Raw genomic sequence first — 11,779 nt, 5'->3', positions numbered from 1 at the left:
AATATGTTATATCTGTTTGTTTTAATTTTACAGTCATGCTTTTTATGTTGCTATCTGTTTATTTTCAATTGTTCCGTCAGTTTATATGTTTATTATATTTATATGATTCATATGTTTTCTGTTCTCATGATCCATATTGTTATGGATTTATTTGATATCATGATTTCTATGATTAATCATCTTTTATATGTCATCATCATAATGTTAATTTATGGAATTAAAATGATAGGGAAAATGCCTATATTCCTAACATTTATGTCCCTGGTAACCCTCTATAATATTAATATGATTTATTAAGGGCTATAAGGTCTTTATCCTTTCAATCGTTATCACACTTGAGCTTCGTCAACATATCCAGCCGAAGTTCCTTGGCTTCTAGCTTCGTCGTCCATTCTTTATTTCCCTTCGTTCTGTCATAAGAGAAGTTCTCTACTCCAATGTCGAAGCTTCCTGTAACTGTTCATAATTATGCTGAAAACATATGGTTATTTACATTTTTGAGGACCTTAGGAAGAGAAAGACCCCAACAGAAACTATACAAACCATCTCCTGATCAAGAGCCATTACCAATTTTTACTCTTGTTCTGAGTTTGCAGGTTTGATGACTCAAAGGTGCAGAGGCTTATCACGTTTTTGAACGAGAGAGAGAGAACTGATCCCCTGTGATAGCAAGTTCATTAACGGGAAGAAGTACCTCATGGATATCCATGTCTCTGGTGGCCTAGTGTCATGTCATGGAATGTAAATTTACCAAGGGCTAGGCTTTAAAAGAGTTTGCGTAAGCTCCGGAAGCTAGTCTCATAGACGGGCGGAACCGCATGGGGGACAAAGAAGGCCATGCACCCCCTCCCTCAAATTTTAGTACATCTGTGTCAGAGTATCTCTAATAAGATAACTCAAAATAGTACTCTAAAAATTAAAATAATAAGTGTTTAGGATAATAAAAATTTGAGCTCCAACAGTTAGGCCATAAATTATTTATTTTAGAAAGTAAATACTATTATTAGCAAAGAAAATATTGAGAATGATATAGAAACAAGAATAGAGTACTAAGCTGAGATGTAATACATTTAAGTCACTTCATGATGTGTCCTATTTTTTAATAAAAAATTGTAAAATAGGGCACTATTGGAGATATTTTTTATGTGTTGAACCTTATATTTCAAGATAGACCACTATTGGATATGCTCTTAAGTATAGAAAAATAAAAGTTTTGGATGGACTAAACCGATTCCATCCTGAGCCTACTTGTCGGATTGGCCCCGTCCTCCTAACTCGTCTCCTCTTCCTTGATCTAGTTCGTGCATTTGTCCGTTCGATCCCATTCTTTCTTATGCCACACGAATCGGTCCGCCCCAATGTCGCTCGATCCCGCCCCTTCTCGATGCCCTCACCCTGCTCGTCATCGTGGCGACGCCGGCCTGCCCAACAAGTCCGATCTCGCTCGTTGCAATGATGTGACCCATCTCCAACGACCGACGAGCTTAAAGAACCAGCGAACATTGGCTCTTTGTCGGCGATATGACCTAACCCCACTCCCTTCATGGTGCCCCCGCCATTCGAGAAGATCGACATTGGACAAGGTATGCATGGTTTCAATTCGGCAAGAAAAAAATTAGCAGTATGTTTGCTTCTTTAGTTTATATAGTTTTTTCTTCTTTGAAATTGATATAAAACTTGAATTTTATATAACACTAGTTTTTCATAGGTTTGCTTGATTTTATCATGCGGTCGTTCTGCGTCCGTCACCTAACTTCCATTTGAAACAAATACTGTTACTAGCCCATATAAATTCTAACAAATACTACTCCACAGCAGCGTAGAAAATTCACCACGCTACGTATCTGCCACACTGTTATTTTCAAACATTGGATCCAGCATTGTTTTTATACTGCGGCGATAAAAAAAAAGATGGGTGCATGCCTGTTAATGCAAAATCCGTCAATTTGTACGCATGCAAGAAGACATTGCAGGCAAAGCATAGTAATGTAGTATTAGAGACCTTCCCGGTCTATCTTACACAAAAATCAAGCCAATTCCTTCCGTCTATGAACTGCATTTTGTCTAGAAATCTGACCTAAAGGTCTCTTTCTCTCAAGAATCGAACCCATTCACCTAGATGGAAGAAGTTAGTTTTCTTCCACTCAGCCCTCATGTGAGCCCTTTCCTTTTACAATACCAGTGCATTTTTTTTTTGTATAATATTAGGCTCAAGAGAGAATATGATGTAACGGTGGCATGATGGGCAGTCACGTTATTCAAAGGGGAGGTAAGATAGGCATAGCTCCAAGAAGATAATTCTAGGCCGTTTCTTTATCAAGAGTTGTTCCCGATTTGTGCCCCTGTGATCCATTTGCTGGTTTGATGACTCCAACATGCAGATTGCAGAAGCAGAGACGCTTCGGTTGCTCAGAAACGGTGGCCTGGAAGGCTCGAACTATTCCTGGAATCCTGTGTCCAGCGCCCAAACGTCGCCATGCTAGAACCCCGTTTTTTTTCTTCAAGAATTCACTGTACAAAAAGTCACCACGTATCAGTACTTTTGGGTAATCTACACAGCGGCTGCTGATACCATGACTTCCATTGATGCTGCCACTGATATTCAGTCAGTCTCAACTCTCAACTGTGATTCACACTTTAAAAAGCACCCTGAAACACAAGCTATCCGCAGTTTGGACACCGCAGTCTGAATTTACGATAGCTCAATTGTCTTCTCTGCAGATTAATTTGCCGATGCAAATGCAAGGCAAATCTAGTACTCCCTCCGTTTCTTTTTATTAGTCGCTGCGACTAATAAAAAGAAACGGAGGGAGTACGTATAAAGCATAAACCGCAGGACAGGGTTCCACGAGGTAGGCCTGTGATGAGCTTAAACCAGTCCGTCGAGCTGATAGAGAGAGGGAGAAAAAAAAAGATACTGCGGTGCGTACTATATATTAAGGGCTCCATGCACCATGCTTACCATGCACTGTTGTGTATCATATATTAATCGCTGTGTCTGATCACTTTACAGATAAGCGTCTCCGTGGATGGAGTCTAGAATATATTCAAACTCATGGCATGCCACAGAGCATCTCGAACGATTGCCGGAGATAGACGAGATGATATATTCCATGTACAAGATGCTCCGGCGTATTGAAAGGAGAAAGGCCAAATAAATGGGCACATGTTACATGCACATCAGTTCCTTGTCCATGGGTAAATGCATACTCCATACGAATCAGGACTTCACATACAGTAACAGTATGAAATAATCTATTAATCTGTCTTGAACTCCGGATTGTCTCGCACCAACATGATTAATTGCTTTGTTTTGTTTCGTTTTTTTTTTTTGAGAGGAAAGGAACGTTGTCCACGCGGTGAAGCATGGCTCATGAACAAACATGGATCGGAGAGATGGCAGCGTCGATCTCAAAACATACGCACGATTAATTTCAAGTTTCACACGGGTAGCCTGGCTGGCTGGCTGGAGCTAACATGGAACCCAAGCATCAGAGTGCCATTTCCACACTGACGGCAGAATGCTAAGCTCACTACTGCTGAGTGCTGCGTGACGGATTCACGATCGGTCGACAGCCAAAGGAAAAACGCTCGCAAGCAAAACACATGCAGGCTGCACATTCCAGAGACATGTACAAGGCGCGTCGTGTTCATGAACATACTACGTCTTAGGGGCGACGGAAACGGGCGGCGAGAGTACCAGCGCGTGAAGCGTACACGGAAACGGGGCCGTACGACGGTGCGTGCGTGGCCTTAGGGGCGTGCGTCGGGCGCCGGGTCGGCCGGCAGTCCGCCGGCCGGGGACGGGTCGGGATCGGCTCCGACCGCCCTGTCGAACATCTTGCCGCCGCTGGACCCGACGCTGGTGAACTCCTCGGTGCCGGCGGAGGCCAGCGGCGCCACCGCGGCGGCGGCGGCCAGGAGGAGGATCGCAAGCGCGAGCGCGCGAGACATACGTGTGCCTTGGGCGTGGCGATTCAACTGAGCTGATGCTACGGCTTATGGCAGGTCTGACCGAGACCAACGTGGAAGCGGGCTACATATAGGCCGTGAATGGAAGCAGAGAGAGGGACAGAGGGGGGTGGCCGGGAGGGGGTTGCGCACGCATGCAGACCGAGGAAGGAGGACACGGCTTGCATTGCAAATAAAGACGTCGCGGATGGTGGAGGCGCTCAAGGACCAGGCCCAGCCTCTAGCTACCGCTGGAATTACGCACTGCGGTCCGTAAACCAGGCAGCCAAGTCAATAAGCTCCAGGGCGGCACACAGGCGATCCACAGTTTGGACAAGGCATTACCAATTATCTGGCCTACAGATCTGTCAATGACTCAATGCAATGCAAGTCGTTGTCGTTAGTATAAAAAACCATTAAGACCATGTTTGAAACTTCTATAGGTAATAGTTAGCTAGCTAAAATATTGTTAGGTAGGTTAAGTCAGCTAATAAACTAATTGTTAGCTATAAAGTGGCTAACAATTATCTTCTTAGTTGACCGTGCATTACTATATATAGTTTTTATATATTAACAATATCTATCATCTGTACAACACAAGCAAGCATGAGTTACAAGGTTCAAACCCTAATATATGCACTATTTTTTTTATTTTGCATTTCGCACGTAGGGAGGGCATGCGTGGGAGAACATCGCATCAAGAAACTCTCACTTTAAAAGTGCAGTGACTATTAGCTCTAGAGGTTCTAATGGGCCTAAACTAGCTTGGCGCTTTGCCACTCCGCTTGCCTTTGTCTGTTCCACGTCTTCGCCCCTGCGAGCGAGCATCCATCAGTCGAGCACGCTGTTGGGAGTCTTCGTCTTTCGAATGTTCTAAAAAACACACTTAACCATGGATTGTCAATGTGTTTTTAAGTGTTACAGGAGCTTCGGCATCAAGTACCTTCGGAACAGGATGAGGACAAGAACGAAGATGTCAAGCTTCGTCACAATACCATATGGAAACGAAGGTGAACAATGCCGGGAGAAGGTGTTTATGATTTTGTACGCAAGACGATATGGGAAGAAGTTGATATAACCCTCTCATCATTTTGTATATCATATGTACAAATATTGTGGGTACATTTGTAATTTCATACGAAGTTGTACGATCCCCTATAAATAGATGAACAGTGCCCTGCATAAAATACCTTTTGGTGGGCTGGACAATTGCCTCGTGTAATCTCTTTCCTAGAGCACCTTCGTTCTTATTCATTTTGTAGAACCGAATGCACGATTGTAAATTTATGATATGAAAGATAAGGAATGTGATGTTGAAATTTCTAAGATGAGTCAACATGTTTAACTTCTTTATATTCCTTATATATTCATTTACATATCCTATTAAAATAATTTATTCAATTAAAGTCACAACCTTCGTCTTCGAAGGAGTTATTCGAAGGATGTTTATCTTTTTTAACACTATGTTGCCTTGTTTTCAACTATGTATAGCAATTGAGAACAAGTGACCAACTCACGCATCATTGGCCCGTAGCCCGTAGGGCGTGCTCGCGTGCGCGTGGGTCCGTGGCCACCCTATCGGGACTCGACCTCTGACGGCGGAGCAAAGGCAGAGCTTGGGAGCCGATATAGATGTCCAGCTAGGTCGTGCTGCCTGGTTGGCTCAAAGACCGACACAAATTTGGCCTGGCACGGCGGCCGTGCCGTGCTTGGGCTCAGGGGCGACACGCCATGCTCGACACGGTACAACGGGCGACACAGGGTCGACCCGACCACCCCTATGCAATATAAGCATCCGCACTCGCGCCTCACATGAAACCCTAATTCCATTCACTCGCGCTCGTTGCCGCATCGGCGCATCTGCACTCGCACCACACATGAAACCCTAATCCCTCCTCTCCCAACGACGGCGACAGCTCACCATAGTCGTTGCGTGCAGGCTTGTTTGGACATCTATACTCTCGATTCTCTTCTCCTTCTCTCATCTTCTTCGCTGCCCTCGCATCTCGAACCCTAATCCCCATCCTCTTAGCTCGGCGACTGTGTGTATGGCATGGGGTTGTGGACGCGTGGCGTTCTCCTCTCGGTGCTACTCGCAGGTGACTCGGGTGCTCCGGCTATGCAGGTGAGATCCAGATCAACCCCTTTCCACCACATTAATCCCCTTCTTTCTCATAGATCTTGATGTTAATTGAAAGGGAAATGGGCTTAATCATTTCCAATAATCGATTTTGGTGGTTGACGTCCATCACAAACCACGTGAACTAATTAGTTTGCCAAAGATGTCCTTTATCTCAGGTGCATAAGGTTCAACACAAACCAAGAAAGAAATTCAGTTGGGGACTCAAATAAATTTGGAGCAAAGGACTTAAGAGTGTGTTGCCAGTGGCGCACCGGACAGTGTCCGGTGCACCACGCCCACGCGCAAGCAAACATGCCACTCTCGGGAATTTCCAAGCCGCGCTCCGCTATAATTCACTGGATTGTCCGGTGTGCACCGGACATGTCCGGTGAGCCAACGGAGCAACTGCTAACTGGCGCCAATTGTCGACTGCAAAAGGGAACAGTGCTCTGCAGAAGTCAGAGCAGAGAAGTCAGAGCACACTGGACATGTCCGGTGTGGCACCGGACTGTCCGGTGCAACTACAAGACAAAGGGTTCCAACGATCGACTGCTCCAAACCCCAATGGGCATGCTGACGTGGCGCACACCGAACAGTGAACAGTACCTGTCCAGTGCGCCACCAGACTGTCCGGTGTGCCCATCGCCAGCAAAAATAGCCAATGACTAGGAAGTGGTTGGAGGCTATAAATACCCCCAACCACCTCCTTCAATTGCATCCAAGTTTTCTGAAGTTCCTATTCAATACAAGAGCAATAACATTCACTCCAAGGCACATTCCAAAGATCAAATCCTCTCCAAGTCTCAAAATCAACTCAACCACCTAGTGACTTGAAAGAGAGAGAGAGAGTTTTGTGTTCATTTGTTGCTCTTGTTGCTTGGATTGCTTTCTCCTTCCTATCCTTATTTCTCTAAGTGCTTTGTAAAGCTAGCAAGAGACACCTAAGTGTGTGGTGGTCCTTGCGGTGTCTTAGTGACCCATGTGATTAAGGAGAAAGCGCATTCGGTCTAAGTGACCGTTTGAGAGAGAAAAAGGGTTGAAATAGACCCGACCTTTGTGGCCTCCTCAACGGGGACTAGGTTCTTTGAAACCGAACCTCGGTAAAACAAATCACTGTGTTCACTTGCATTGATCTTCGCTTGATTTGTTTGCCCGCTTTCCCCTCTCTAAAGTTTCCTTGCTAATATTGACTTGAGTTTGCTCCCAAACGTCATCCGCATTAATTGAGCAACTCATAGCAAGAGAAACAATTTTCCGCACTCGAATTTAATTCTAACGCTAACCCAGGCCTTAGTGTGTGTTTAAGTTTATAAATTTCAGGTTTCGCCTATTCACCCCCTCTAGGCGACTATCATTAATCCATAGATCTGATCAATCGCGTAGGTATCAGTAGCTGTCTCTTTCTTCTATCGGTGTCACTTAGCTGTCGAGGGACCAGAGTCACCGATGAAGAGCCAAACAACCAGTCGGGGTCAAGGGCATGTGCCTTGGTCTTGATCCGGTCACTATGGAGGAGGAGCACCGACTCGAATACCATAACAAAGTAGAGGATGCCCGAGCCTGTTCAGCGACAGTGTTGCTGCCGCCATCAACATCGAATATGATGATGCCCTCCCTGGTGGTATGACGGGCGCAGGTTCCACGAGCATGACAGTCACAACAACCATTGCCTCCACGAGTTAGAGTAAGTGTCCTCCAAGATCCAAAGTCTAGAACCACTTTGATAAATTGACCCACATCATCAATGGTAAGAGGGTAAGGTATGATGTCATTTGCAAGTTTTGTGAAAGTCGCCTAAAAGGGGTGAATAGGCGAAACCTGAAATTTATAAACTTTAAACACACTAGGGCCGGAGTTAGCGTTAGAATTAAATTCAAGTCCAAAAAGAATGTTTCTCTTGCTAAGAGTTGCTCAAAGGATGCGGATGACGTATAGGAGCAAACTCAAATTAATACTAGCAAGGAAACGTTAGAGAGAGGAAAGAGGGCAAACAAATCAAACGAGAATCAAAGCGAGTAGACACGGTGATTTGTTTTACCGAGGTTTGGTTCCAAAGAACCTAGTTCCCATTGAGGAGGCGACAAAGGCTGGGTCTATTTCAACCCTTTCCCTCTCTCTCAAACGGTCACTTAGACCGAGTGAGCCTTCCCTTAATCACACGGGTCACTAAGACCCCGCAAGGACCACCACACACTTGGTGTCACTTGCTTAGCTTTACAAACCACTTGAGAAATGGAATGAAAAAGGAAGAAGGCAATCCAAGTGACAAGAGCAACAAAAAGAACACAAGTGATCCTCGCACAAGCCCTTAAGCACTAGAGTTGATTTTGGGAACTTGGAGTGGATTGATTGCTTTGATTGTGTCTTGGAGTGTTGGACTTTGCTCTTGCAATGAATGAATATTTCAGAAGGCTTGGATGACTTTGAATGAGGTGGTTGGGGGGTATTTATAGCCCCCAACCACTTCCCAGCCGTTGCTGGCGATAGACGCACCGAACAGTCACTGTTCACTGTCCGGTGCGCGCCATGTCAGTGTGTCCGTTACGGTTTGGAGCAGTGGACCGTTGGAGCGCCTTGTCGTCTTGCTGCACTGGACAGTCCGGTAACCTCTGACTTCTGCGCAACATTGTTCATCACTGTAGACTCTGCACAGTCGACCATTGGCGCGCAGGGAGCCGTTGCTCCGCTGGCTCACCGGACAGTCCGGTGAATTATAGCAAAGTGCGCCTCTGAATTCCCGAAAGTGGCTGGTTTGTATCTATACGGGCCTGGTGCATTAGACAGTGTCCGGTGCGCCAAATTTCAGCATACTCTAAGTCTTGCTCCAATTTTTGATTGAGTCCCTAACTGAATTTCTTTCTTGGTTTGTGTTGAACCTTGTGCACCTGTGATAAATGATATCTAGACAAACTAGTTAGTCCACGTGGTTTGTGTTGGACGTCAACCACCAAAATCGATTATAGGAAATGGTTAGGTCCATTTCCATTTCATTTTGTAAGCTAACTTTAATTGGTAAATCTAGTTCTAGTACTGCTCACTTGCTTCGTCATATTTGCTCTGCTAAGAAAGAACAATAACACACGGGAATAGTTCAATCTGTGCTTAAGTATAATTCCGATGGATCCTTAAAACATTGGGAGTACTGTCCTTCTATTGCATTGACTAAACTCTATCGGTTGATAGCTAAAGAGGACCTACCTCTATGGTTTGGAGAGTCTGATACTTTTTAGGAGTACATTACTAATGCCCATAATCCTAAATTTATCAAGTCTTCTAAGAAAACCACTGCTAGAGACTTGATCAAGCTTTACAATGAGCATGTGGTTAAACTAATTGAAACTTTTAATACCTCTGTTTCATCTATTTCTCTTACATTTGACATTTGGAATGGTAAGGCTAAAGAGGACTATCTATCTGGCGTTGCTCATTTTGTGAATTCCAATTAGGAGTTAGAAAAAGATTGATTGGTCTTAAGCTAATTGATGAAGCACATATTAGTAGAAATATTATTGAATGTATTGCAACAATGGTTGATGGGTATGGCTTGACCAATAAAATGTTTACTATAACTCTAGACAATGCTTCATCTGATATAACTGTTATATCTTTTCTCAAACCATTGTTTTCTGGTTACCTTGGGTTTTCTTTTCCTGAACCATTAGATGAAACTACTGATGATTCTAAACCATCTCATGATCTTGATGATTTGTCTACTATGTTTTTACCTCAGCGTTGTGCTTGCCACATAATAACCTGATTGTGAAGTCTTGTTTAACAATCCTAAAGCCTTATCTAGATGATTTTAGAAAAGCTATATCTTTTTTAAACTCTTCAAAGTTCAAACCAAAGAATTTCTGCATACAAGAGTTATTGCCTGAGTATGGGTGTTACACTTCGAAAGTTTGGTGTTGATATTGATGTTAGATGGACTTCAACCTTTTTGATGCTTAAGCACCTTCTTCCACATAGAAGCACCTTTTCTGTCTTTATCCAAACCCAATATCCTTTGCAAGAAGGCTGTCCTCCTTTACTCGTTGCTAATCACTAGACTATTCAGACAAAGTGTTATCCTTTCTCCAGTTATTCTATGATTCTACTGTTGCACTTTCTGGTGTTTATTACCCTGCTCACCTTTAACGTTGCATCAAATTTAAAAATTGTTAGACATCTCAACACTTATGAAAATGATGAATTGCTAAGACAAGTTGTAGTTCCCATGAAAGATAAATTACTAAAATATCGGTGATAAATATCCTTGTTGTATGCCTTTACTTTCATTCTGGATCCTAGGGCTAAAATATATGAGATGTTTTATATAATCCTTCTTCGTTTGTCTACTCTAATTGATACATATTACTCTAGGCTTCCATGAAAGGTGAGATCTCATTTAACCAATATGTTTCAGCTGTATGAATCAAAGTTTGGTGATGTACGCTTGCGGGCACAACACCAAAAGTCCAATGCTAATGAAGTTTGGAACAAAATGGCTTGGGATGACATCTATGGTGATGATGACTTTGATGGTGAGTCCTCTACTTCCCAGTATGGTATGAGATCATGATCAGGTAGTATTGCTCCCTCTTATGCTACCTTTGCAACTGCATCCTCTGTCTTAAAGTTGTCTTCGTGTATGGACATCAACATTGTCTCCTAGTTCAATGAAGACTTCAACATCATGAGTTGGTGGCATGATCATAAGCTTACCTATCATATTCTTTCTCTCCTTGCTAAAGATGTCATGATTGTTCCTGCTTCTACTATATCTTCTGAATCAACCGGTTGAAAATTTTTGGTTGGAAAACCATTTTTGGACCGGAAACAGAAAACTCACCGGTTTTTCACGGTTTTCAAATGGGTTTTGAAACCTTGGGTGAGAGATTGTGAGAACACATGGCACTCTTCTAGTTCTTCTACTCTCATTTAGGATTAGAAAAGAAATTCGTTATTTATAAAATTAATTAATCAGATCACTCAAACTTAGAGGGTGTTTGGCATGGAGCGGCTCTGCTCCAAAACTCCACACTGGAGCAACTCTAGAGTTTTAACGACTTTGGAGCAGCAGAGGAGATACTCCAAAATCTTATATTACAGTTCCCAACACTTTACAGAGTTTACAAATCTATAGCTAAGGTGTTTTAACATACCCGTCGAGCCAATGGCACGACATGGCACGAAAATGCCCTAGCAGTGTTGTGCCTGGGCAAAGTGCTGGCACGACACGACATAGACTTGTGGTCGTGCCATGCCTAGCCCGATGCTTTTCGTGTCGTGCCAGCTCCGTGCCTAGGCTGGGCCATGCTGGGCGTCACATTTGGACATCTATAGGAGCCGACTAGTACAGACAAAGAGGTCCAAACTTTGGAGCCACCAGAGGTGGAGGACACGGAGCCGGTCGTGGCAGCTAAAGCCTAGATAGATCGAAGTTGATGTTGAACTATTGGTTGTGCCATTTCCATCATGTGCTGTCGCTGGTGGACTTCGACAAGGTGAGAACAGGATTAACTATTTTGGTTTTGTTTTCCAAACACCAGCGAAAACGAATTTTCATGGAAATCCGAATTTTCTGACCGGTTTCAAATTTCAAATTCAAAAAATTGGTTTACATTTATCTACACCAAGAAACTGGTAATCCTGATCGAGAAACGGTGTTTTCCGACCGTTTTTGGTGTTTCTCTGAAAAATTAAATTTGAATTTGTAAACCTGTC

At 43.6% G+C, this 11,779-nt stretch overlaps 1 protein-coding gene across 2 annotated transcripts; it reads right to left on the bottom strand.

The window, feature by feature from the left end:
* Positions 1-1,483: 1,483 nt before the first annotated feature.
* LOC118472973 (uncharacterized) lies at positions 1,484-4,096 on the bottom strand. Of its 2 annotated transcripts, XR_004851524.1 has the most exons (2): positions 3,701-4,096; positions 1,484-2,511 (listed from the first exon to the last, which is right to left on the bottom strand). XR_004851524.1 is itself a non-coding variant. In XM_035961036.1 (1 exon), exon 1 carries the CDS (start codon positions 3,952-3,954, stop codon positions 3,754-3,756), a length of 201 nt encoding a protein of 66 aa, XP_035816929.1. In that variant the 5' UTR covers positions 3,955-4,096; the 3' UTR covers positions 3,398-3,753. The 2 variants fall into 2 exon arrangements, 1 of the variants encoding a protein (XP_035816929.1); XM_035961036.1 differs by lacking the exon at positions 1,484-2,511 and having other exon boundaries at positions 3,398-4,096.
* Positions 4,097-11,779: the final 7,683 nt, after the last annotated feature.

This window comes from Zea mays, chromosome 7, assembly GCF_902167145.1.
Source record: "Zea mays cultivar B73 chromosome 7, Zm-B73-REFERENCE-NAM-5.0, whole genome shotgun sequence".
Classification (NCBI taxonomy): Eukaryota; Viridiplantae; Streptophyta; class Magnoliopsida; order Poales; family Poaceae; genus Zea; species Zea mays.
This window is presented reverse-complemented; position numbering and strand designations above follow the sequence as displayed.

Excerpts from the sequence above, each read along its gene's own strand:
- LOC118472973 (XM_035961036.1), bottom strand. The coding sequence starts at position 3,954 with ATGTCTCGCGCGCTCGCGCTTGCGATCCTCCTCCTGGCCGCCGCCGCC.